This window comes from Muscardinus avellanarius (genome assembly GCF_963383645.1).
Source record: "Muscardinus avellanarius genome assembly, chromosome: X".
Lineage (NCBI taxonomy): Eukaryota > Metazoa > Chordata > Mammalia > Rodentia > Gliridae > Muscardinus > Muscardinus avellanarius.
In genome coordinates this window covers 15998403-16025930 of record NC_137792.1, presented here as the reverse complement: position 1 = coordinate 16025930, position 27528 = coordinate 15998403, and the positions used below count along the sequence as shown (strand labels likewise).

General features: G+C 40.3%; 1 protein-coding gene across 1 annotated transcript in view; it reads right to left on the bottom strand.

Annotated features, from left to right (window-relative positions):
* The window catches only part of PHEX (phosphate regulating endopeptidase X-linked), a gene marked incomplete at its 3' end in the record, with an annotated part of 224553 nt that overhangs the window by 72942 nt on the left and 124083 nt on the right, over window positions 1-27528 (bottom strand). Inside the window, exon 13 of the mRNA XM_080719557.1 lies at window positions 7056-7133. Coding sequence (XP_080575683.1) covers window positions 7056-7133 — 78 coding nt within the window. The remainder of the gene's footprint in view (window positions 1-7055; window positions 7134-27528) is intronic.

Here is a 27528-nt window from a genome sequence, read left to right as displayed (position 1 = left end):
ATCATGGTATAGTTTACTTAATGATATACTATACAGTTATTAAAATAATGGTAAAAAGGCTATGAAAGACAGTAACACAATAATGTAAACTGTAACAATCTGTGTAAAATTATATCTAAATATCAATTATAAATATACAGTAATAGAGTAAAACAATATATTCTAAGGGGAGAACGTATTGTTATGTTCAAGTACCAGTACTATGTATGGGTGGTTTTTAGTTCCTTTTTTCTATTCCATGCACTTGTGATTGCCCCCACAAAAAAAATTTTAACTGTGCAAGGGACAATAATTAACTCAAAAGCCTCTTGTCCTTTCAGTTACCAGAGAAAATCTAGGACAAGTTGATAATAACTTTCAATCAATCCCATCTCTTGACCTTTCAATTGAGTGACCTTTGGATTTCTCATCTTGAATATCCTATCCTAGATGTGGAGCACCAAAAGCTTCAGAATAAATGGAAGAATAAAGTTATTATTACCCACACACACAAAGGTTAGAACATGTAATAAGGACAGAACAAGAGAATTTGTCAGCTTTACAGCAGAAAGAATAAGGCCACATTTATAAGAGTACATTAGCAAAAGGAAGTATAAATTTTGAGATACATTTTTTTTTAGTACTGGGGATTCAACCCAGGGGTACTCTACCTCTGAGCTACACCCCAGCCCTTTTTATTTTGAAAAAGGGTCTTGCTAAGTTGCTAAAGCTGGCATCAAACCTGTGATCCTCCTGTCTCAATATCCCAAGTACTGGGATTACAGGTGGGACAACTATCATTTAACTTATATGTGTTTAGAGATACTCAGAGATATAGCCATATATCTATTAAAATTTTTATATTAGACATCCAAGAAAATATCTTAATGTGTAGAATCCAATATTGTATTTATATTTTTCCTTACTTAAATAGCTTGATTAGGCCGGGTGCGGTGGTGCACGCTTGTAATCCCTGCACTTGGGAGGTGGAGACAGGAGGATCGCGCAGGTTCGAAGCCAGCCTCGCTGGCTTAAGAGACCCTGTTTCCAAATAAAAATATAAATATAGGTCTGGGAGTGTAGCCCAGAGGTAGAAGGGTTTCCAGGAACCCCAGTACCACCAAAGAAAAAAAATAGCTTGATTAGTATTTCTAGGATAGCTTTGCTCATAAATACACATAAATACACACTTTCAGTGCCTATTCTTTCTTTATGTATGTGTGTGTGCAATACTGAGGATTGAACACTCGAGTATTCTACCTTCAAGCTACACCTTGCAGCCTAATTTTATTTTTTTGTTTTGAAACAGGGTCCCACTAGGTTGCTGAGTCTCACTACTTGCTGAGGCTATCCTCAAACCTGCGATCCTTTTGTCTCGAGCTCCCAAGTACTGGGATTACAAATGTGCACAATACCCAGGTCTTTGGTGGCTATTTTAGCCTTCTAATGCCATAGGGACCAGGGGTCACTTGAGAGAGATGGGGGAATTTTTTTTTACCAAATAGTGTAGAATAATCTTAATATTTTAACCTCTTTTTCTAGAACATTCCATCCAAATATCACCATATTCTCGCTCACTGGCACTCTTTATTATTTATTCACAAACACAAACACATATAACTCACACAGAAATGTTCTACGGGGGAGAGCAGACTAAATACCTTCCCCAGAGAACATAATGTAGATTTACATAGTATCTATGTATCTTGATCTGCATATACTTATAGGTATATATGTGTGTATTAATCACCAGAATCATTGATCTCTAAAAAAATGACTTATTTCTAAACTAAGTAAATGGAGGCCAGCTAGGATTCTGATTTAGTCCCTATTGCCATTTTCCACTGCTTTTCACAAGAATGAACAAAGTGCCTAACTGTGCCAGTTGTTTACCTAGAATCACTGAGCTCCAGGCCTAGCCTTTCACTCTACTCAGGAATGCTGGGGACCGCAAAGCTGAATACTCTTTCTCTGGCTCTTTTGTTCATTGACTTCATGCCAGTTGAAGGTGCTGAGGGAAAGTCAAGGGGGTAGAATGCAGAGAAAAGGAAATATGTTGCTCTGTCTTCCCATATTCTACATCCCCTCATTTCTTCCTCCGACAATGACTCTAGAACAATGTTCAGACCTTTTTTCCACAGCCCAGCTCTGGAGTGCTAGTTGCTCCTCTGCTCTCCTAAGTATTGGGTACTGTTATGGTTAGATATAGAATGTCCTCTGAAGAGCTACTGTATTAATGTTGAGCGTTGATTAAGTCATGAGGGTTGTAATATCATCAATGGATACATTCTAGTGGATTTATCTGGGTGGTAACCTAGGCAGGTGGGTGTGGCTAGAGGATATGGGTCCCTGGACGTGTGGCCCTGGAGGCTATGCTTGTGTCTTTGAATCCCCTTGCTTACTCGCTTGCTTCTGGCCTCCATGATGTGAAAGCAGAATACTTGTTCTCTTCCTCTCTGCCTCCCGCCACCATTCCCTGAGCTCCATACACCCGGCCTGATATGGACTAAACGTCTCAAGTCTCTAAAACTGTGAGGAAATAAATCTTCATTCATCTAAGTTGTATGTGGCCAGGCTATTGGGCAGAGCAGTAAGAAGGGTGACTCAAACAGGTACCATCACCTCCTCTCTTCTGTGTCCCTAGGACCAAGAGTGGCATCTGTTTCCTGAAGTTCTGAATGTCTTGTTTACTTTCTTGCCTCCCAATCTATTTCCTGTATTAAATCCCTGGTTTGAAATACCTAGTGTGGTTGTTGTTTTCCTGGATGATACAGCAGTCTTTCCAAAATTGATATAAAGTCACTTGTGTTTATTTCCATTAAGGATCAATGAAATAGAACACAAGCAGAGCTCATTTGAAAATAGAGTGGCATCTACCTTGTTAGGCTAACTAATAGGCTTTCCTGCATGCTGATGTGGGTTCAAATAAAGGGTACTTCCTTTCTTCCCACTCTTTTCAAAGACTACAGGAGAACTGTTTTTCAAAAATGCTTCCCAGGGTATCTCAGTTTACTTTGTCATCCTCAGAGAAAGAGGCAGTTCACTCATTCTTTTTTATGTTTGCCTCTCAATTCTTTTTCATTTGCCCTTATCTCCATGTGAGCTCTTCTTCATTTGCAACCTTTCTCCTTGACCTCCTTCTGATCCATCACCTAATATCTTTCCTCTTTTCTTTTGTATTTATGCCTGATGAATCATATCTTTGCCTGTGTCAAATGTAGCAAGCTGCTTTTCATTTGTTATAGTCTCTCATACTCAGAGCTTGCATTACCAGAAAATTCTCATAGGCCCTAAAGTAGTGTTTATCTACATCTCTTAAAACAGAGAACACAGCCCCATTGTGTACTAGGGATACTTTAGTCCTTTTGCTATTAACCTCAGTGACACTATTACAATTCATCACATCATCTTTTACCCTATTTTCAGGTTGAGTTTTATTCATTATCTCTATTCGCTTCTGAGCACAAATATCTTTTTACTTCATGTGTTTGGATTTTGTCCACTGTTAGAAACTCTTGGGCGTAATTTATGTCTGTGGTGGCAGTGAGAATGATGAAATCCATTTCTCTACAAAAGTGCTTAAAAAAACTTGGTATTGGATGCCTCCAGTTCAGGCTCTGGAGAAATGAAGAAGCATGTCCAACACTGCATCTTATTTGGTATCTGCTTGTTATTTACAAGAGATAGTGTATTCGGTGAATCTTTAAATATGGGATTCTCAACTTAGACTGCCATGGACTGCCAATAAAACTTGATCATCTAAATACTGTGAGTGAGCCTTCAACGCTACCTGATTTGATAAAAGCTTGGGACTTCTCCATCAATATACCTTTTAAATCAATTTGAGGAAACTGAATACTATATGAATTAATTCATGATGACTTTTTTAAATCAAAAGAATTCACTATCCTAAGTGTAAATTGAAGATGGCAAAGGTAACACTTTTATTTGTGCTAACATGCCAGGATCAACTCTAAAAACTTCATGTTATTTGATCCTTATGGCAATCCTATGTGGAAGGGATTATTATGACTGCATTTTGCAGATGAGGAAACTGAGGCACAGTGAGGATATATAACCTACCCCAGGTTCCACAGGTAGGAAGTGAAAGACTAGGGATTTCGCTGTAGGCACGTTGTCTCCGTGGTCCGTGTTTACAACCAACACACTAAACTGTCTCTCCAACTTCCTCTCCCTCTCACTTGGCATTTTTATGGATCATGCATAATTATTCAGGTTTTCCTTCTAAGGTACTTTGTGCCCTGGTGATGCTCTTCTGAGTAACACTAGCTCCTATACTGATCCATAAGACTAACATTTATGAGGCATCTACTGTGTACCAGTCATTGTGCTCAGTGCTTTCATGGTTACATAGTCTCACCTTCCCCAAAGTACCACAACTCTATTATCTCCCTGAAAACCAATGAGAAGCTAACTGAAGATAAGTAAACTGTACAAGTTCAAACAAAGAGGAGGTAGAAGAGGCAGAATTCAAATCTAGGCCCATGACCCCACCACCTGCATCCCCAAATGCTTTACGGTATGGCCTCCCCTTTGCCATCCTCCTTCCCATCAGCTCTAGTAAAGCCGACTACAGCCAGAGCTTCCTGAGCCCTGAGTATAGTCCTGGCTCTGATAGTCTCCTTGGTTCTGAGGAGATTACTTCAACTTCTTTGAGTTTCTACATCCTTCTTTGCAAAATGGGCATAAACACATCTACTTCTCAGGGCCACTGTAGGGATTAAAGAGATGATGTGAGCCAAGCATGGTGGTACATGCCTCTAATCCTAGTACTTGAGAGGCTGAGACAGGAGGATCACTACTTTAAGTCCAGCTTCAGCAACTTAGCAAGGCCTTCAGCAACTTATTGAGACCTTGCTTCAAAATAAAAAATAAAATAAGACTAGGAGTATAGCTTATGGGTAGAAGGCCCTTGGGTTCAATCCTTAGTAACATAGACACACACACACACACACACACACACACACGCACGCACGCACACACACATGCACAGACATGAAAGATATTGTGCATAAATGTGTCAAGAGCTCCAATGTTTTAATTACCATAAATAATGGGATTTTTCAGCATTATCAAAACAGCTGTCTGACACTTCTCAAAAGAAAACGTGCTCATAGCCAACAAATATATGAAAAAAGTTCAACATCATTAGCAGTCAGGGAAGCAAAAATCAAAACTACCCTGAGTTTCCGTCTAACACCAGTTAAAATGGCAATCATAAAGAATACAAACAATAATAAATGCTGGCAAGAATGTATGGAAAAGAACTACCATACACTGTTGGTGGGATTATAAATTAGTACAACTACCATGGGCATCAGTGTGGAGGTTCCTCAAAAGACCAGACATGGTGGTGCACACCTGTAATCCCAGTAGTTGGAAGGCTGAGACAAGAGGATCACAGGTTCACAGTTAGCCTGAACAACTTAAAAAGATCCTCTTCAACTTAGTTAGATACTATTTCAAATTAAAAAATAAAATAGTGGTGGAGGTATAGCTCTCAAGGGTTGAATGCCCCTGGGTTCAACCCCCAACACCAAAAAATAAAATTAGGAATGAAACCACCACATGACCCAGCCATCCACTCCTAGGTATCTTTCCAAAAGAATTCAAGTTAGAATATTATAGCGATACATGCATACCCATGTTTACAGCAGCACAATTCACACTAGCCAAATTATGGAACCAACCTAGGTGTCTGTCAACAGATGAACTGATTATGAAAGTATGGTATATATACAATGCAATTTTACTCAACCATCAAGAAGAAGAAAATTGTGTAATTTGTAGAAAATTGGTAAAACTAGAGAATATTGTGCTGAGATTAGTCAGTCTCAGGAAGTCAAGAGACCAGTTGAATAGTGGAAGAGAGCTGGGGGAAAGAAGTGAAGAGGGGGAAAAGGAGAATTGAGAAAGAGGACAGTTCAAATAGTTATGTCCATATATGAAGGTATCACTGCCAATCTCACTAACATGAATGAGTAGGGAGGAAGCTGGAGTGAGGCAGGATACAACGGGAAATCTACCAAGTGATGTGTGCATGTATTAATGTATTACTTTGAATCTCACTATAATGTGTAAATATAATATACTAATAAAAGTATATAAAAATAGGCTGAGCTTTAAGATACTGGGAAGCACAATGATTTTTTCCAGAGTAACTGGATGAATCCTTTGGGAGGCCTTATCTTGGAGCACAATGGAGAAAATTTTTAAATGAGACCTTTCTCTCACTATTGAAACAGTCTTATAAAATTCTAATGCTTGTCCGCAAAGCTCGGCCTGCTTACAGATATGCCACTTGTCAAACTACAATTACAGAAAGAGTTCGTTCCACCTCAGAACCATAGTTCTTTAAAGAATTTCTAAAGACTACTTTTCCAAGAAACTCTAGAGAATGGTAAAAATGGGATTTTTCTGCAAGGAAGACAAGTTCTTTATCAAAACTCTTCATGGGAAGGGAAATAACAGTGGCTGTGATTTTAAAAGCCTGTAATGAGTATATCTACTATAAAATGCACGTCCCAAAATATTGGAATAAGAAAGAATTATTACTATTTTTCATCAGTAACTTCCTGCAAATATACAGTCCAACTCACAGTGAATTATAGATTCATATGTACCTGTACTTAACTTGCCAAAATAGTCATAAAATTTAATGAAGTTAACTCCCCTCGGACAAATTTATTACTATTCACTTAATATGAATGAAGTGAATAAAAGTATTTCACAACAAACATGATAAATTCATCATTAGAACATGCCCACTAATTGTAATTTGCTTAATTATTTCCTTTATGATCAAATGAGATCAAATCCAAGTCCTTTTGCTTGTGGTTCCCACCCAAGTATGCATTCTTTCTGATACTTTCTTTTGAATCTGCTCTAAATCTGGTAATATGCCTGGCATATTCAGGTCCATAGCTAGCCAAGGAATTAATCAAAAGTTGGTACTTTCTGGCATCACCAGGTTTAATTGCTGGACTTGGGTTAGTTGAAAGGCACAAAGCCAGTAAAACTTGCCAGGAAAAAAATACAGTAAATTTAGCACTTACTGCCTTGAGGTCTTCATTAACATGAGTATCATTCATTATAAACTCAGGGTAGCCAACTTTTGCCAAAACAGCTCTCGCCTATAAAAGGGAAAAAGAAAAAATGATGTCATAGTTTCAGCACTTAAATCATTAATAATTGCAGGATGTAGGAATGCAATCTTCATCTGAAAATTCCATTTACAAAATATCTATTTTATGCAAGCCACTGCGAAGGGCAAAGAAAAAAAACAGCCAAAGATAAAAGTTCGTCCCCTCCCTCAATACACTAAATATGTACCGAATATAGCAAAAAAGAGTTTTAGTTGAACAGGCAATATTGTTATCCCAATCCAGAGCAGAGACCATTTCCTCAAGGGAATAGTGCCAGTCTTGGAGAATGGTTAGAATTTCACAACGCAGAGCTGAAAAGATGAACATTTCACAAAAGGCAACAGTGATTATGCAAAGACAGAGAGGTGAAATTATTGGTGAATCATACATCTGATATACAAAATACATAAGAAACTTAACTCAAGAAAATAAGCAACTGGATTTTTACGTGGCCAAAGGACCTGAAAACACATTTCTCAAAAGAAGACATATATGCTTCACAGTTACATGAAAAAAAGTTCCAACAACGCTAATTATGAGAAAAATGCAAATTAAACCACAGTGAGATATTGTCTCACACACGCCAGGCTGACGATAATCAAAAAGAAAAGAGCTTACAAGTGTTGGAAAGAATGTGGAGAAAAAAGAACCCTTGCATCCCATTGGCAGAAACATAAATTGGTGCAGCCACCATGGCAAACAGTATGAAGGGTATGCAAAATATTAAAAAATACAACTACCATAAGATCCAGCAAGCCCACTCCTGGGTATCTATCTGTCCCAAGGACCTGAAATCAGTATGTTGAAGAGATGCTGGCTCTCCCATGTTTATTGCAACACTATTCACAATAGCTATGAAATAGAAACAACCTAAGTGTCACCAACTGGCAAATGGATACAGAAAATGTGGTACATACACACAGTGCAATACTGTTCAGCCATAAAAAGGTTATATCATGCCATTAGCAACCACATGAATGGAATTAGAGATCATTATACTAAGAGAAATAAGTCAAGTGCATAAAACAAGCACTGCATGGTCTTATTTATATGCAGAATTTTTAAAAGTCCAACTCACTGAGCGGGGTGGCACATGCTTGTAATTCCCACACTTGAGAGGCTGAGACAGGAGGATCACACAGGTTCAAAGCCAGCCACAGCTACTTAGTGAGGCTCTCAGCAACTTAGTGAGACCCTGTTTCCAAATAAAATAGAAAATAGGCCTGGGAGTTTAGTCTGGAAGTAGAAAAGCCCCTGGGTTCTACCCCCATTACCACAAAATAAAATAAAATTTCAACTCATCAAAGCAGAGTGGTAGCTACCAGAGGCTGGGGGTTGGATTAGGGGAAGATGTTAGTCAAAGGATACAAAATTTCAGTTAGACAAAAGGAAGAAGTTCAGGAGATCTATTGTACCACAGCCACGGTCAACTAATAAGAGTGAACATAACCAGGCATGGTGGCTCACCACATGGTGGCTTGTAATCCCAGTACTTGGGAGGCTGAGACCTGAGAATAGTGGTTCTCGGCCAGCCTCAGCTACTTAGTGAGGCCCTCTGCAACTTAGTGAGACCCTGTTTCAAAATAAAGAATAAAAAGTAGGGCTGGGGGCATAGCTCAGAGGTAGAATGCCCCTGGGTTAAATCCCCAATAACGTAAAAAAAAAAAAAAAGAGTGAATGTACTTAACAGCAATGTACATTTATTTATTTATTTATTTATTTATTTATTTATTTATTTATTGCTGTACTGGGAATGGAACCCAGTAGCATTCTACCTCTGGGCTATACTCCCCAGCCCTTTTTTTTTAATTCTTTATTTTGAAGCAGGGTCTCACTGAATTGCAGAGGGCCTCAGTAAGTAGCTGAGGCTGTCTGCGAACTGCGATCCTCCTGTCTCAACCTCCCAAATACTGGGATTACAAGCATGTACCACCACGCCTGGCTAGCAATGTACTCAAAAATTGCTAACAGAGTAGATTTTAAGTATTCTTACCACTAAACAAGGCAAGCCATATGTTAACTCACTTGATCTAGCCCTTTGACGATATGTACATATATCAAAATATCCTGGTTTACATCACAAATATATAAAAGATTTTATCTGATGTACAGAGCATCCTGAACTGAATTACTCCATTCTTGTTTCTGTTATACTTTTATTGGTACATTGTCATTATGCATCATAGTGAGATACCTTCACATATGGGCACATCACTTGGTATATTCTGTTCATTCCAGGTGGCTTGTTGAGGATTTCACTGTGAAAACTCTCTGCCCATTAACCCCTGTGCCTCCCAGGGAGCTTGGTGGGTAGGTGAAGCCACTTCGATTTCTGAAAGCCACTTGCTACCATTTTGAGAAAGCAGGGTTTTCTCAGGGTGGTGGAGGGAGAGGGGTGGTCAATTTTATGCTGAAAACATGTTCCCCAGGCCCTTGGAGCTACCTGAAACAGCATGGTGCACGTGTCCCTTACCTCCATGGGTGGTAAGGTAAGGAATCATAGGGTCCCCTTTGGTGGACCATGGGGTTTCATTGAAGGAGTTAGGAAATTTCGATAGATGAGATGGTAGCATAGTTGTACAGGTAGGGACCACTCTCCAGGAGGTAACCATTACTCTCTATGTCCATCATCTACTGGTTATCTACTTGCACAGAAAAGATGCCAGGTCATTCTGCCTTAGCATTTGTACTCAAATCAGAGTAGCTCAAGACACGCTGCCACTCTATATAAAATGAAACCACTTCGGACAAAAATGGAGTAACACAAGACAAGGCCCAGCCTACTCTCTGCACCCAACAAATTCAATATGAAAAACTGGAATACAGGAAACGCATGGGTCACAGTGATCACTAAGATTTTTGAATGTCATGCTAATGAGGCTGTGTTTTGTTTTATAGCTAAGGGAGAGCTAAATATTTTTAGCAGGGGAATAAAAAGAGATGAGTCATGTTTCAGGGAGATTATGTGCACAACATTGGGAATGATGGCCAGTATGCCTGAGAAACTGAAGGCAGGGGATCCAGGATAACTAAAATACATCATAACATCACAAGGATCCTTTTGATAGACAAAGGTACTAACAATCATCCATGTTTGTTTTTATAGCACACAGGGAATGGATAAAGGAAAAAGTTACCTTAGACATGTGTAAGAAGTACCTAGAGATTATACATCCTTCTCCAGGGTGTTTTATTTGTTTGGTTTTTTTTTTGCTTTGTTTTATTTTGGGGGGGGTTGTTTGTTTTTTATGGTACTGGGGAGTGAACCTACAGGCATTCTACCTCTGAGCTATATCTTCAGCCCTACTTCTTTTTAAACAGGGTCTCACTAAGTTGCTAGGTTCTTATCTTTTAAAATGCCCAGCACCTGGGGACTGAAAGCCCATCCTAGGACTACTTGGAAACATCTTGTTAACCTGCCTTCTGCCCATCCTACCTTGCCCTCCATGCAGGCACCCTCAGCCAGTGACTGCAGCAGAACTGTTCAAGCCCAGCTCCTTTGCCCCAGTTTAGGACCAACTCTTAGGTATAATTTGCACCTCCAGACCTTTCTGCTAGTTCTCACTAGTTATGACTTGTCCCCTGAAATCACACCCCTCCCCTGCCTGCCTGTCTCCCCTCCACATTCTGCTTCCCCTTCCCTTGCTGGTTTCTCTTCGATGAATTTGTTTAACAAATCACATAGGTGGTACATGGCCTGTGATTCCAGTGCTTAGGTGGATGAAACAGGAGGATAGTGGGCTTGAGACCAGTCTCAGCAATTTAGCGAGACCCTAAGCAACTTAGCAAGACTCTGTTTCCAAATAAAAAATAAGAAGTGCTGGACGTGTCACTTGGATATAGAATGCCCCTGAGTTAAATCCCCAGCGTCAAAAAAAAAAAAATCATGTGTTACACGTGATAGGTTAACAAGTCCCACTATTATGTACAATTATAATGCAACAATAAAAATCTTATAAAAATAAATAAATCACTTGCACATGAATCCTAATCTCCACATCTGCCTCCAGATGACCAGCATAAGACCCAGGAAACCACAAACCCACTGGTTTTATTCCAGCAAAGCAACAATGCAAAACCAGTGACCTTTGCACACCACTCTTGGAGAAGTTTCCTCCTTTAGTCCTTTTCAATTTTCCTCACTCGAGAAATAGAATAAGATAGTACATTTTCCTTATCTTCCTTGAGATAATTCAAATATTAAATATCAGCAAAAACCTGCAACTCAAGACTTGGAGAGGATTTTACAAGTGCCGTAGGACACAGTTATAATGGGTTTTGTTGTTCCAGAGACTCAAATATAGAACAGATCAAATTCTGCCTTCAAAATCCTGTGAGTTACACACACTAAAAGCCTATGTGACCCAGATAGCAGATAACCAGAGGTTACAACTCTTCCCCCTCAACACAAAACAATATGTCATATGTCTATAGGTTACCTTGTTCTGATACTCTCCTCCCTGCACTGAATTTCTCACTGGATTTTCAGAGTTCACAAGTCAATATGCATAGCTCTAGCAAATAAAGAGCTCCAAGGAGTTCTCCCCACCACAGCTCCCAACACCCTCCCAAATAAGAAATAAACAACCTGAGTTGCCCAGAATTGTTTTGAACACTGGCTTTCCTAGAGAATACCGGTGGGTTGTGCATTGTTGTTCAAAGCTCACACTTTGGGACTCCCACACACTAGGGAGAGATCCTACCTACAGAAGATAGTGCCTTGTGTACCATACATGCAGATCACTGAATCCTTTCTTACTATTTTGTAGCATCCCCATGACTTGAAGTGAATCAGAAAAGACTTACAAAGAATCTCTATTTATTTCCCAAGGATACATGGCTAAAATAAGGTAATAATGCTAGTGGCAACATCACCAACATCTGAATAGAATGCTTCTCCTGCCTAGATGTAAGCATATGTGCCTATTTATATTTGGTGAGGTCAGATGCTTTCAGGGTGGTGTGGCTGTTGACCTCTATTCATATTTGAATGCTCCTCCTGCCAGACATTGCTGTCAATTCCACATCACCCCAGCCCACATCATTCTACATTTTTCCCTGTGAAGCTTCAGAACTACATCTCTCAAAATGCCACAAAGCATGGTTGCAGGTTAGACTGCCAATGAACAGCACTCCCACCCCATTGGAAAGGCAGAAAATATTCACTGTTGGTAGCCACAAGCAGGCACGCAGACATCTGCAGACAGCAGCTGTATACAGTGCTTTGCTGGCAAATTGTTCCCTGTGTTAAATATCTTCCTGCTTGATACACATAGAAGGGTGTGCTTTCCTGCATGAACCGTAAAATGAATTATGATCACATCAGTTTTTCTGGTACTAGAAATTGAACCCAGGGGCATTCAACCACTGAGCTAAACCCTTAGCTCTTTTTATGTTTTATTTTGAAAACAGGGTCTCACTAAGTTGCTGAGACTGCCCTTAAACATAAGATCTTCCTGTCTCAGCCTCCGAAGTACTGGGATTAAAGGCATGTATTCCCACAGCACCTGGATCACATCACTTTTTAACTTATTCATAATGGAAGAGGAGAAGCACCAATAGTTTGATGACTTATTAAAAGGCAAAGTATTAATAAAGCGGGTCTGAAATCAATTACTCCACTGGTTACACAGACAGGAAGGAAAGGCAAGTTCCAGTGCAAAAACTAAGAGAATGGTAGTATGAATATTTAACAGGCTGCATAATATATCCTGTGAAATGTATATGTTTTAGGCTATTTCAAGCTGATCAGAAACTCAAGAGTTTTCCATAACCAGTGCACACATTCCTATCTCTTTATTCCTCCAGACAGCTGGAGATGAGCTACCTTGACAACGGACATTCTTCCCCAATCCAGGAGGCTCAAACAGCTGCTGGGCTCCACTACCTCTGCAACCTTCAACGAAGATTTGATTTTTCTGAAGTAATCATACCTAGTGTGTACCCGGTATCTGTTCTCCCTTTCCTCTCTTAATACCAGAACTCAAATTTTGCTCAGGATGACAATGGATCTTCCCCGCCCCCCCCCAAAAAAAAGACTGCATCCTGCATCACCAACTTCCTTCACAGCTGGTTTTGGCTGTGAAATGAGACTTGGCTAATGACATATAATTAAAACTCTTCTGGCACTTCCAAAGATGCGTTTTTTTTCTTACAGTATTGATGGTGAAATCCAGTGGCATTCTACCTCCAAACGACACCCCCAGCCCTATTTTTATTCTTTATTTTGAAACAGGGTCTCACTGAGTTGTGAAGGGCCTCACTAAGTAGCTGAGGCTGGCCACAAACCACAATCCTCCCATCTCAGCTTCTTGAATGCTGAGATTACTAGCGTGCACCACCACACCCGGCTTCCAAAGATGCATTTTAAAAGAGAATAGACTCAGCCTTTTAGTCCAGGATTTCTCAAATTTCAGCACTATGAACATTGGAACCAGGCAGGTAACTCCTGTTGTGGAGGTTGTCCTTTAGACTATAGGATGTTTAAAAGAATCGTTGGCTTCCACATGCTAGATGTAAGTTGCAAAGTAATATGTAACCCATATGTTGAGACAACTCAAAATGTCTCCAGATATTGCCAAATATACCCTGAAGGAAAAATCATCCCAAGTGAATAACAAGGGCTTTCGCATTTCCTCTTCTTCCATCCTGGAATGCAGATACCAGGCCGGAGGCAGAGTTTTGCAACCATAAGGCAATAGACATGATAGAATTGGCAATATGAAAACCTGTGGCATCTGGAAGCTAATCCCTGGGGCATCAAAGAAACTTATAACAAAATGTGACTAACTGATAGTGAGCCAATGCTTTAACCCTTAGAAATATCTGTATTTAAAATCCCTGGAAATTGCTGGCTTACTGGCACTGGACCGTCTCCTTTTCACTTCCATGACGTGAGAAAAATAAACCCTTTATTTGATTGAGGCTTTTTGTGTCATGTTTTTCATTAACTGTAGTTGAGTGTAGCCCTTACACATCTTCCTTTTCCACCAACATAATTTTAGGAAAAATTAGTGCCTACACTATAGTGTTGTCTATGAGAATTCAGGGTGACATTGTACTTTTTTTTTTTTGTAGTACTGAGGATGGAGCCCAAAGGCATTCTAACTCTAAGTTATACCCCCAGCCCTATTATACTATACTTTTTTATTTTTTATTTTGAAATACGATCTCACTTAAGTAATGGAGGGCTTCACTAAGTAGGTTAGTCTGTCCATGAACCATGATCCTTCTGTCTCAGCCTCTCAAGAACTAGAATTGCAAGCATGATATTTTTACCCCATCTTTCAGAGCACATGATAAATAAATGTTAATTTTAGACTATACAGAGATTCAATGGATTTTGCATAGATTTCAGTAGAAATATGACTTCGTCCAAGCATTTAGAGTAACTGTTACACACCTGTGTGGAGGGTCTTTCAGGGGAATCCAGGCCAGATTATGTTCTTAATCAAAAACAGGAGATTCCCTGTGAAAGAGGAGACCCATGACTCTCTTTTATCCTAAGCTCAGTTCCAAAGGGCCACATATTGCAGAAAATGGTAAGAGAGAAAATGATGAGAGAGGAGAGGTATTGGGTAACCCTGTTGTTGAGGTTGGGAAGGGGGTAGATGTCTACAAGCTCCTGGGAGCATGGTGGAAGATGACCCTAGCTAGACAGACCCTGAGCTTAAGCCAGATGAATGCAGGTTATCTACACTCCCGAAAAAGTCCAGGGTTCTTTGGACAACTACTTTATGCACACCACTGAAAATGGATGCAAGAAACACTATGATAGACACCAAAATGTGAATTTCCTAACTTTCACATATCATGATATATTTTTCATTTGATTTAACATTTGACAAATGTAAACTCCATTCATAGCTTGTGAACCACACCAAAACAGGCAGCATGCCAAATAGGTACCAAGGTCCATTTTTACTAGGCCAACATAGATAATTTGATACAGGTAGATTGTTGAATTGCCTCCATACATGGCACAGGGCCTAGTATACAGTAAGTGCTTAATGGTACTGGCCAAACCCTTTCATGCTCAATAGTGTGATTTGTGTGCCATGTGTGTAGGTGTATGCATGGCTTAGCTACTATGGTTTTTATTTTGTTTGGTTTGAATTGGTTTTCTCTTTTGCTATTTTTTTTTTCTTTTTGGCGGTCCTAGGGATGGAACCCAAGGGCATTGTGCCTCTGAGATACACCCCCAGCCCTATTTTTTTTAATCTTTCTATTTTTCAAAACAGAGTCTAACTGAATTGCAAAGGGCCTCACTAAGTAACTGAGGCTGTCCGCGAACAGTGATCCTCCAGTCTCTGCCTCCCCAATGCTGGGATTACAAGCGTGCTCACCACACCCGGCTCTTTTGCTATTAATACATATACATGCAACACATTTTAGTTGCTTTGGAGTTTATTCCTTACCCTAAAGTCTCAAGGACAGAGCTTTAAAAATGGCAGGTAAGTTCTCAGTAGACAGCAGAGAGCTCATAATCGGAAGATTATTACTTTAAGAGAGAGACAATCACTATTGCAAATGAACTCAGAAAAACAATGAAAATTGAAAACTTAATTCGCAACATGATAAAAAGACTATAATCACCCCTGCCTTCCCAGAATTTTCCACAAGATCCACTCCAATTTGTTAATGCTACAGGAAAGAACAGAACCAAGTATCATTCTACTTTATTTGGCTATGAATTCTGAATCAGCATATAATTTTTACACTGACGATCAAACTGATTTAAAGATTGCTTAGGTTGACTGCCTTCCTCCTGAATTTTCAAAGCCACTTAGTTTTAAGCTGATCTACAGAAAGCAAGACAGAAAGCTCATTTATTTTAATCCCCACTGACTTGGCTATTTAGGAAAGTCAGGTAAATTCTCAAAGTCTAGCATGTATTACATCAAAGAGATCACTTTAATCACTTAATTAAACAGTTTTGTGTTTAGGCTACATGGTTAAGTCTCCTAGCATATTTTTTTTCTTTTTTAACCAATATAAGAAAAAAAGGGGGGAATAACTGATGACTGCCCTTTCACAAACAATACATAGGGCAACTTTCTTAAACTTGCAAAGGCTTTGAAAGCTCCGCTCAGGCATAACCATGCTAAGGCCTCATTTTCTCTAAGGAGTTCTGTAATAACTATTAAATATCAATCAAAATCTTGAGCGTGAAGCACCTGGAAGTTCAAGAGACCATACATGAATCATACTCTCCTTCAAAATAATGAAAGTTCCTATAATGCCAAATAAATGATTGACTGGTCCAGATGCTTTGGCTGGAGGTCTTACCCTAAGCAGAGCTAATGGTATTGGTGAAGATTAGACTGGGGAATGAACTTTAATATCCTTTGGGGCTATGCAGATCCTACAAGAACCACGACGCAGTTACCTAACAATTCAAATTTTATCCGCTTAATAATAATAGCACTGATTTATGAGGACTCTTCCAAAACTTAATTCTGCAAATTGCTTTTGGGTGTGGTCCACCAACAGATGCGCCATGTGGAGGTGGAGGGTAGATGAGAGCCCCATGAATCAGAGGGCTTTAGCAGTACAGATCACAGTGCTGCTTCCAGAAGAACTAGAAGACAGAAATACTCAGATACAAGATTGTCTATGCTCAACCCTGTGTAAGAAACCCAGTGGAGTAGACAATTTCCATTACTCCCTAGAGGGTATTCTAGAAAGACAGTTTCCAAATTAGAAACCAGCACCACCCAGGATCTCTCCTCAAAACACCTACTACAGATACCTTGGAGGAGACAGTTTATCCAACCTGTAAGAGGAAATTATTCACATATAGCCACGTCATAATTTGGCGAAACTGACACTGAACATTTCCCGAGTATCTTTGTGATATTGCTGTCACTTGCCCTGTATCCCGAACAGAGTTAAAGAAAGAAGCTAGTATTTGGTGCTTCTTGGGAAATAGAGATCGTAGCAATAGAACTCAGAAGCCAAAAGCACCCATAATCCACTGTATCACTTGGAATCTCACAATGTACCAATAAAAGCATAAAAAAGAGATAGCTCTCATTTATTTCCTTTAAAATTTAACAAAAGAGTAGTCACAACATATGATTTTTAAATCAATGTTATTAGTTTTAATTTCATGTAACAAACTGCTTGCAAAGTTTTTACAAATAGAACAGCTGTCAACCCTCCTCCTTAGAATATACTATGCATCAAAAAGCTAAACCCATTTGTCCAGAAGTAGCCAAAATAATAAAAGCCCAAAGGCCAGAACAGTCCTATATTATAAATACACTTTTATATCAGCTGAAAGAAATTCTATTTTTCTGTGGCTCACACACAGGGCTCTACATCAGGGGTCAGCAAACTATAGGCCTAACCAATCTACCACCTGTCTTGTGAATAAAGTAGTATTTTTGGTCCAGGCTATGCTAACTGTGATGGAGGATTATTTTGAGTTGAAGACAACTGAGACTAAACAGAAGCAACAAGAAGCCTTTTTCATCCCCCTATCGACCTAAAATCAGAGCTTTCCAATAGAATTCAATGTCATAAATTCCCCCTTCTCCTTTCTGTACAGAGAGAAGAGTGACCCCTACCACCTGAGATGAGGTTGGTGCCAGGCTGGACTTGCTTAGTGACACAGAAGTTACTAAGCAAACCTGACCTTCCATAGGTTCCCCATATATTTCTTGATCTCCTCCCAGCATTTACTAACCCCCTCTCCTTGTGTGTTTAAGGGGGTGCTGGGGATGGAACTGAGGGCCACTGAGCCACATCCCCAGCCCTTCCCTCTCTTTTTATGGTACTAGGGATTGAACCCAGGGACATCCTACTCTGAGCTCTACCCACAGTCCTATTTTACTTTTCACTTTGAAAGAGGGTTTTGCTAAGTTGCTAAGGGCCTCGCTAAGTTGCTGAGGCTGGCCTCAAACCTGTGATCCTCCTATCTATCTCAGCCCCCCAATACTAGGATTACAGGCGTGCACCACTACACCCAGTTTTCCCCCTCCTTAGAACAGTATTTAAGTATTTAAGGGGGGTATTGGATGTTAAACCCAGGAGCGTTTTATCTCCAAGCCACACCCGCAGCCTTTTTCATTTTTTATTTTGAAACAGGGTCTCGTTAAGTCGTCAAGGGTCTCATCAAGTTGCTGAGGGTCTCACTAAATTGCTGAGGCTGGCCTGAAATCTGCGAGCATCCTGTCTCAGCCTGCCAAGTAACAAGATTACAGGTAGGCCAGCATGCCCGGCAGTAAACTCCAGATTCTAACATTTCCTGGAAGCTCCCTTTCACTTGCTAATCAGTCTTTTGTATGTATAATTTCCAGATCCCCAAATTGGAAACCTAAAGGGAAGGGAGGAAAAGGTTCTCCTCCCTGAGAACCAGCACCCTCATTCACATACTGTCTAGGCCACATACACTTGAAGCTGAGGAGTTGCAACAGTGACCCTGTGGCTCCCGCAAAGCCTTGAATGTTCATTATCTGGTTCCACCGACAGTTTTCCAACCTTTCTTCCATATAGTGACCAGATTTTTCAAAATTAGTAGTAAAAGTAGCATGAAAAAATAAGGTAGGAAGGTTATTTGTGAGGTGTTTAGCCTTAAACTGTGTAGCTATAAATAGGTGAGTGATAATGACTACTTAAATAATTATATAATTCACTGTTAACATGATTCATGTTTTGTTGAAGTAAATATCTTAACTTTGACACAGAGACAATATACAAACATTCACTAAAAATAGGAATAAATACCATGGAAAAATCAATGCACTTTTTGGGAGGAAGAATAAAAAAAGGAAATTATTAGAAATCATTCTGGGGTCTGGGGACGTAGCTCAGTTGTAGAGCACTTGCCTAGCACGTGTGAGGCCCTGGGTTCAATCCCCCAGTACTGCCATGAAAATCATTTTCAAATGTCAAGATTCAAAAGGCTTTGAAATGCACCTGCAATACCTAGACCTCAATCAGCTATTTAATCCTCCTCCAATTGTCAGATTACTTACTTAAACAGAAGGCAAGTTGGAGATTAACTGAAACAAAAATACCCCTTCTCTCATCAACAGTACGATTGAGGCCGGGCGTGGTGGCTCACGCTTGTAGTCCCTGTGCTTGGGAGGCGGAGACAGGAGGATTGTGCAGGTTTAAAGTCAGCCCCACTGGCTTAAGAGACCCTGTTTCTAAAAATAAAAAAGTATAAAATAGGTCTGGGAGTGTAGCCCGGAGGTAGAAGGGCTTCCAGGAACCCCAGTACCACACACACACACACAAAAAAAAAAAAAAAAAAAAAAACAGTCCAATTGAGTGGGACCTGCCAGCATTCTTTCCAATAAGGTTTAGCTCTAAAAGAAACAATTCTTTATGCCTAACAAACTTCTGGATGACCGCCCTCACAAGATGGGAGAGAGATCAAATGTGATCCGTTTGGTGAATTATTAAAAATTCGGTGAGTATAAAATGTCACATAGCTTTTCAGAGAGGGGAATGTCACAGGACCAATGCACATAAACAATGCTCATTCCTCTCTATCTCTAGTTACTTCTCACATCTTCTAGTTTAGGGCTCTAGCACCTTGGCCTTTGGACTGGCAACAGCAGTGTCACTTGGGAACCTATTAAAAATACAAATTTGAACCAGGTATGGTGATTCGCACCTATATTCCAGTATGTGAGAGGCTGAGACAGGAGGACTACAGATTTAAGGCCAGCCTCAGCAACTCAGTGAAACCCTGTTTCCAAATAAAAGTAAAATGAGGCTGGAGGTTGTAGCTCAGAGGTAGAATGCCCCTGGGTTCCATCCCTCATACCACAAAGCAAAAGTATGTGTCTTGGTTGGGATCCAGGAATGTGCATTATAACAAACCTTACCATAGGGTGGGGATCCTCAGCCGTGGCACTGTGGATGCTTGGAGCTGAAACAATCTGATTTGTGCCAGACTGTCCTGTGCCCTGTGGGATGCCTAGCAGCATCCCTGGCCTCTACCCACTAAATACTAATACCTCTCTACACCAGTTATAACCAAAAATATATCTAGGCACTGCCAAATGTTGCCTAGGAGTATAATGTTGCCCTGGGTTGAGAAGCATTGCTGCAGGGAATTCTCCTGCCTAATAGAGTGTGAGATGTTCTCTGCTCTAGATTGGGAAAGTTGCTCAGGTTTCCTGGCCCATTTTTGGAAACCCCCACGACTGTGTTGTCCATTCATGAGGAGACTCCTCGGCTCCTTCAATAGTCCCTAGGGACTTGGCTAGCCCCCACAGTGGTGCTAATGGAGTATTTTAGGGAAGTGCCCCGCCTGCCCCTCCCCCAGGGTTCACATCTCTAACTTGTGCAACTCAACTGATTTCTGACTGCTGCCTGCTAAAACCCAAGATGACAAGGGGCCAAAAAAACCTAATCAACCATTCAAAAGTCCCAATGCAAACATATCCCAGGATTGGAGATGTTTCGATGAAAAGTTATCCTAACTTTTCTCTCAGTGCTTGGCCAAATCTGTCTTTAAGTATTTTTACGCACCTAAAAAGCCATGTTGATACAATTACAGTTCACTGAAAAATTAGCATGTGATCTCATGTGAAAGCAAAAATCAGTCATAGCAGAGTAATATTCCATTCAATTATAAAGATTAATTCAACCTTCGTTTATTTGGGCATGCATTTGGTCTTTTCATTTTTCATAGAACACTCAAGATTTGCATGCCATCTGGTAGAATTGCTGCGCGTGCACCAGTAGCATCTATTAGAGTTGCAGAGTTTGCTTCACGGTAGAATTGAGAAAAGGACAAAGGGAAGGTAGGAAAGGAGGGATGAAGTCAACAGAAACTCAAAACATTAAGTCTCCCACCAATCTGTTGGGAATATATTCCTTTCTCTCCAACACAAACTGTCCCAAATAACAAAGCTTCCCGTACCCATTCACTATATTTTCTCAAACAACTAAAGATTCAAACATTCTTGTGAATAACAGTGTGAACTCCAGCTATAAATTATTAATCACGTCCATTGTGTTTTTCAAAATGTGTGTTATGTCTCCCTGAAAATGTTGGCCCTAGTATATAGTGATTAATATTGGCCACTTGTATCTGGGTGTGGTGGCACAGGCCTGTGATCCCAGTACTTGGGAGGCTAATACAAAAAGATCCCAGGTTTGATGCCAGTCTCAGCAACTTAGCAAGACTATTTTCAAATAAAAAAATAAAAAGGCTGGGGGTGTAGCTCAGATGTATAAGCCCCTGAGTTTAATCCCCAGCACCACACACACACACACACACACACACACACACACACACACATACTAGCACTTTCTTCATCATCATATCATTCAATATTCACTCTTATTGAATGATTGCTAAAGACCAGACAAGCTCTGCCTACCAAGCAACATCTTTTTAAATATTTATCAAATTACAGAACACATAGTAACAGATATTAAGTGTACAAATCAAAGATCTCTTAAACATACATGCATATTTGTGTTAGTAGTCCTGACACAAGCAGCATGTGATAGCACCTATAAGTCTCCCTTGGGCACCTTCCTAGCCAATAGCCCCTCTATCTGTAAGATAATCACTATTCTGACCTTGGTGTCCATAGATTAATTTTACCTGTTCTTTATTTATCTCTTTATCTTTTATGGCACTTGGAATTCAATCTAAAGGAATTCCAATTCTGAATTATACCCCCAACCCTTTTATTTTTTTTTGTTTTGAAACAGGGTCTTGCTAAATTACCTTACTCTGGCCTTGAACCTGTGATCCTCCTGTCTCCGCCTCCCAAGTTTTGGGATTAAAGGCATGCACCACCACACTTAGCTCCCCTGTTCTTCAGCTTCAACAAAAGTATATATATATATATATATATATATATATATATATATATACTTTGTTATATATTGTTATATATGCTTTGTTATATATTGTTATATATGTATATTGTTCAATATTGTTAACAATATATTGAACTGTAAAAGCAAGACACACTAGGCATGGTGGTGTGTGCACACCTGTAATCCCAGTACTTGGGAGGCTGAGACAAGATGACCACAGGTTCAAAGATAGCCTCAGCAACATAGCAAGACTCTCAGCAAGTTTATACATACACACACACACACACACACACACACACACACACACACACACACATTTGGCTTCCTTCATGCAGCAGTATATCTGTGAAATTTATCCAGGTTTTGTGACACAGGAATGCAAGTATGGCTTAATAAACTGCATTCTTGTCTTTACAAAGTTCATGATTTGGTCACACATGAAGAACAGGATGCAAAAGAAAAACAAAACCAAGTGTGCTGGCACACATCTGTAATCCCAGGACTTGAGAGGCTGAGACAGGAGAATTATAGGTAGATACCAGTATTAAGTAACTTAACAAGATCTTGTTTTACACTAAAAGAAAGGTTGGGGATGTAGTGATAGAAAACCCCTGGGTTCAATTCCCAGTACCAAAACAGAGAAAACCAAAAGAAGTAGAGGGCAGGGTAGAAGGCAATGGGAAGGGAAGGACCTTGTAAAAAGGCAATCTTCAAAGATAAGATCTCAGAACAAAACTACAATAATAACTTTGGAACTAACATTTTAATTATACTAATGTTAATAATAACCAAAGGTCATGTACTAGACACTGTACCAAGAGCTTCATTTCATCCTTTTATCTAAATCTTACCTCAACTGTGTAACATGGGAATATATCATCCTCTTTTCACAATTGATAAAATGAAACTCAGAAGAAATAATTCATACAAGTCACACAGGAAATATAGGCCCCCAACCAGCTTCTCGCCCGCATTGATTCAGCCTTAATCTAATTCCAGAGCCCATGTTCTCCCAACATCCACTATGTTTTGAGGGATGAAAACCACTATTCTATAACAAAAATATTATTCATGTTTATAAATCCAAACGAACTGAATCATGTGTAAGGTACAGCCCAGTTTTGCATCAACAACCATATTCAACCTACCAAGACAGTATTGTGAACTGTAAAAGCAAAAAACATGCATGGTGGTGCGTGCACACTTGTAATCCCAGTACTAGGGAGGCTGAGACAAGAGGACCGCAGATTTGAAGTCAGCCTCAGCAATCTAGCGAGACTTTCAGCAACCTAGTGAGACTGTTTCAAAACAAAAAATAAAAAGGAGGTGGGGGTATAGCTCAGAGGTAAAATGTGCATGGATTCAATCTCCAGCACCACAAAAAATCTGGCAAGAAACATGCAAACAGAGTTTTAAGTATAAGTTCTCTATCCCACTTCCCTGAAAAGTATACAATTGAGCTTTTGGCTCTTAACACCAAAGGGAGTAAACATTGAGAACCCCTGGCAGATCAAAATGGGCCAAGAGGGGAGGCCAAGGCAGAAAGGAAAGGCAAAAAGCACCAAAATAACAAGGAAGCAGAAAGGAGAGGGGACAGGCTATTTCCAGTCTGGGAAATATCAGGACATCTATTTTGCAGATCAGTCAACTCAGTGAGGTAAATTAGATCTCACCAGCAGAGAAAAGGTGGTATTGGCGGGAATAGGGCCCCAGGGAGAAAAGGCTGCTGAGCTGAGGGAGGTAAATACCGTGCTGAGAAATGGAGTCTCGCATGAGCACCCCTGGCCCGAGGATCTTTGGCCCTCATCCTTCTCATTTCAAAAGAGGAATAACATCTCTCCCTTAGAAATCCTAGCACTGTCACAAAGACAAATGGGAGTCAGTTTCAGTTTTGAGCCAATAAAACTCAAAACTTTCCTGAAGCACAGGCCTGATGACTTTGGGATGTGACATGCAGGAACTTAACACGAGCAGCAGACCAGGAACCTGTGCCTGACTTCGGAAGCCCACGAAATGGAAGGTGGCCCTTCTGAGCCTGGAGTCCTTGGTTCTAAATAGGACTCCCTTCCCCACACATCTGAAAAATTGCTCCTGCATTACCTTCTTATAAGAATAGATTATCAGCAACATTTAACTCTGCTGCCATAATAGCCATCTTCAAGGTATGACTTAGCTCAACATGAATTTCACTTCCCAGGCGCCTCACTGCTCACTACCCCTCCAATAGCCAAACTTCAAGGCTCCAGCCTCTCACACAAAAGACCTAAGGTGAGTAAGAAGACACAGACCTCAGAAATGCATCCCGAAACCACCCTCTGCCTCCACAGGTCAGACCTGGTTGTTTACTGTGAGATGCCCATGGGCCACATTTTGAAACCAATCCTAGTTCTGTTTTGTTCCACCTCTGAAAAGCCAGTGTAGTGAGGGAAATCAAAAAGGCCAACTATACTCAAGGCAAAACAATGAGCCACAGTCCGGGGACATATGGGCTGTTTGTAAACAGCAACTTAAATGTCATCATCAATTATTCATCATTCAACAAAGTCAATGGTAATGGCTTACAAAACAACCTCATCCTTACCTGAGATTCAGTCCAGTAAGGGAAGGAAGCAGCAAGTTTTGGGTCAACAACTTGAGACAAGGAAGGTCCTAGACCCGGTTGGCAAGACATAGCCTGCAGGCTCAATTCAGGCTGCTGCCTGGTTGTGCAAATAAAGTTTTATTGGCACACAGCCACACCCATTTGTTTGCATATTTTCCATGACAGCTTTCATGGGACACGGCACATCTGCTACTGAGACCATATAGCATACAAATCCCAAATTATCTATGATCTGGTTCTGTTCAGGGTAAGTTTGACCACCCTTACTCCGCACTCTAGCTGCTCCAAGTCTGCTCCATGGTCCAATGGCATCAGCCTCACTTGGGAGCTCATTAGAAACACAGACTTGCAGGCTCCATTTCACCCTAGTCCCGGGGAAATTGGTGTGTACATTCAAGTTGGAGAAGCTCTACTCCTAGAGAATCTGCTTGTCAAACTTGGCTGCTCAATAGAATCATCGAAGAAGTTCTTTGTTTTTTTTTTAAGTTTTTAAATACTGCTGGCCTGTAGCCAGGTGTGCTGACACATGCCTATAATCCCAGTACTTGGGAGGCTGAAATAGGAAGATAGCAGGTTCAAATGCCTGCCTGAGCAACTTCGTGAGGCTCTCAGCAACTTAGGGAGACCCTGTTTCCAAATAAAATATAAAAAGGGTGGGAGTGTGGCTTGGAGGTAGAATGCCCCTGGGTTCAATCTCAAATATAGCAATACATACATACATATTGCTGTTCTGGGTTGAAGGTGACAACAGGCTGTAAACTTGGCAGAGATGTCCATTTCCTACTGGTCAAGTCATAAGCTGCCCCCATTGCTGTGGTTCTTATTGGGTGTGAGAGGAGACACTCAAATCGTCAACCAATGATTCGGGAGTTTGTCAGCTTTCTTTCTACTCTGGCAACTTTTCTTCTTTCAAAGGTACTTTCTCGAATGAGCTTTTTTTTGCAAAGAATTTTAGTAGAAATCAGAAATGACTAAAAATGACTCATAGGATCTCCTAAGAACATGATTTATTACAGATCTATACAAATCACTTTGCCCAACTTTAACTTCCATTTTCAAAAGGCTAGAAGAACAAGCCAAATGAGTCCATAAACTTGTAAATTACCTTTATGACCTAAACACCAGAATTGAGTGAAGGCTCTCGTCTATGGCCCTTAAGCGCATGAGCTTACTGCCATCCTGGGCTCTGCTCTGCTCTGGGACAGGTATTCTGCTCATTACTTCTAATCCTTGCAAATACCTGCAAGGGAGCCTTGGGTAGCCTGGACTGCGCCTGCCAGGGCTGGGAATATCAGAATGTATAAAAGACAGCAGGCCTAGCCCCCTCACCTCAGCTTGACAAGGATACAGAGAGAAGCCTGGTCCTTCCCAATACTGAGACTTTAGTACAGAATGCCTTAAATCAGTGAAAGTGGGGTCTGTACTAAAAATTAAGTTTATTTACTAAGGAACATGAAGGAAAAATGGGAAAAATGATTTTCCTACTAGGATGGGGTCAGATCCCTTATGGCCTAGCCCAGTTCAGGGTCTTCAAACCTAGTAGAAATTTCTTCCACCAGTGCACAAAGATCACGTGGCCAGAGGCTGGATCCTTTTCCCATCACAGTCAACAACAAATGGGTTGATACAAATAGTTGTGTGAGTTGATGTATGTACTGATCTTCGACATAAAATAAAAAACATAAAAAAATTCAGTCAATAAGAAAAAATAGCCGGGCATGGTGGTACACACTTATAATCCCCATCCTTGAGAGGCTGAGACAGGAGGATTGCAAAGGTTTGAAGCCAGCCTCAGCTACTTAGTGAAGCTCTCAGCAACTTAGTGAGATGTCTAGGAGTATAGCCCAGATGGAACCCCTGGGTTCCATCCCCAGTACCACACACACACACACACACACACACACACACACACACACAAATAAAAAATAAGAAAATAAGAAAAAATAATCTAACATGCAAACAAACAACAAAATGGGGGGGTATGCTAGGTGAAATAAGTCAGGCAAAAGAAGACAAATACTGTATGATATAGCTCATATGTAGAATCTAAGGAAATTGATCTCACAGAAACAGAAAGCAGAGAGGTGACTACCAGAGGCTGGGGAAAGAGATGGAGAAGGATGGGGGAAAAAGATGTTGATAATAGGGTGCACAGTTTTCCTTAGACTGGAGGAGTTTAGTGATCTGATGCAATGCGTGGTGAGATGGTTCATAATAATGTGCTGGATATTCCTTTCTTTAGTTCTTCCTTCTTGTGTGTATGGTTCAGGGGATCTACCAAGAGCGCTCTACCACTGAACTAGATAGTCCACATATTGTTTTCCTTTTTGCAGTACTAGGAATGGAACCCAGGGGCATTCTACTCCCGAGCTGTACCCCAGCCCTATTTTTTATTCTTTATTTTGAAACCGGGTCTCACTGAGTTGCAGAGGGCCTCACTAAGTAGCTGAGGCTGTCTGCGAACCAAGATCCTCTGGTCTCAGCCTCCCTAATGCTGGGATTACAAGCCTGCGCCACCACGCCCAGATTTTTTTTGAGATAAGATCTCACTAAGTTTCCCAGGCTGGCCCTGATCTCATGATCCTCCTGCCTCAGCCTCCAAGCTGCTGAGATTACGAGCACAAGCCACCATGTCCTGCATATTGTATATTTCAAAACTGGTTTAAAAAAACAGACTGGTAGTGTTCTTACCACAAAAAAATAAGTTGGTGAGGTGATAAATATGTTAATTGGCCAGAATGAATTGTTACATAATATATAACATATACATAAATCAAAACATTTCATCATGCCCCATAAGTAAACCCAATTCTTATTTGTTAATTAAAAATAAATTTTAAAAATGTTTCCTGAACGTGGTGGCACATAACTGAAATACCAGTACTTGGGGAACTAAGACAGAGAGATTGCAAGTTTGATAACAGCCTCACTAACTTAGCAAGATTCTCAGCAACCTAATGAGACTGTTTAAAAACAAAAATA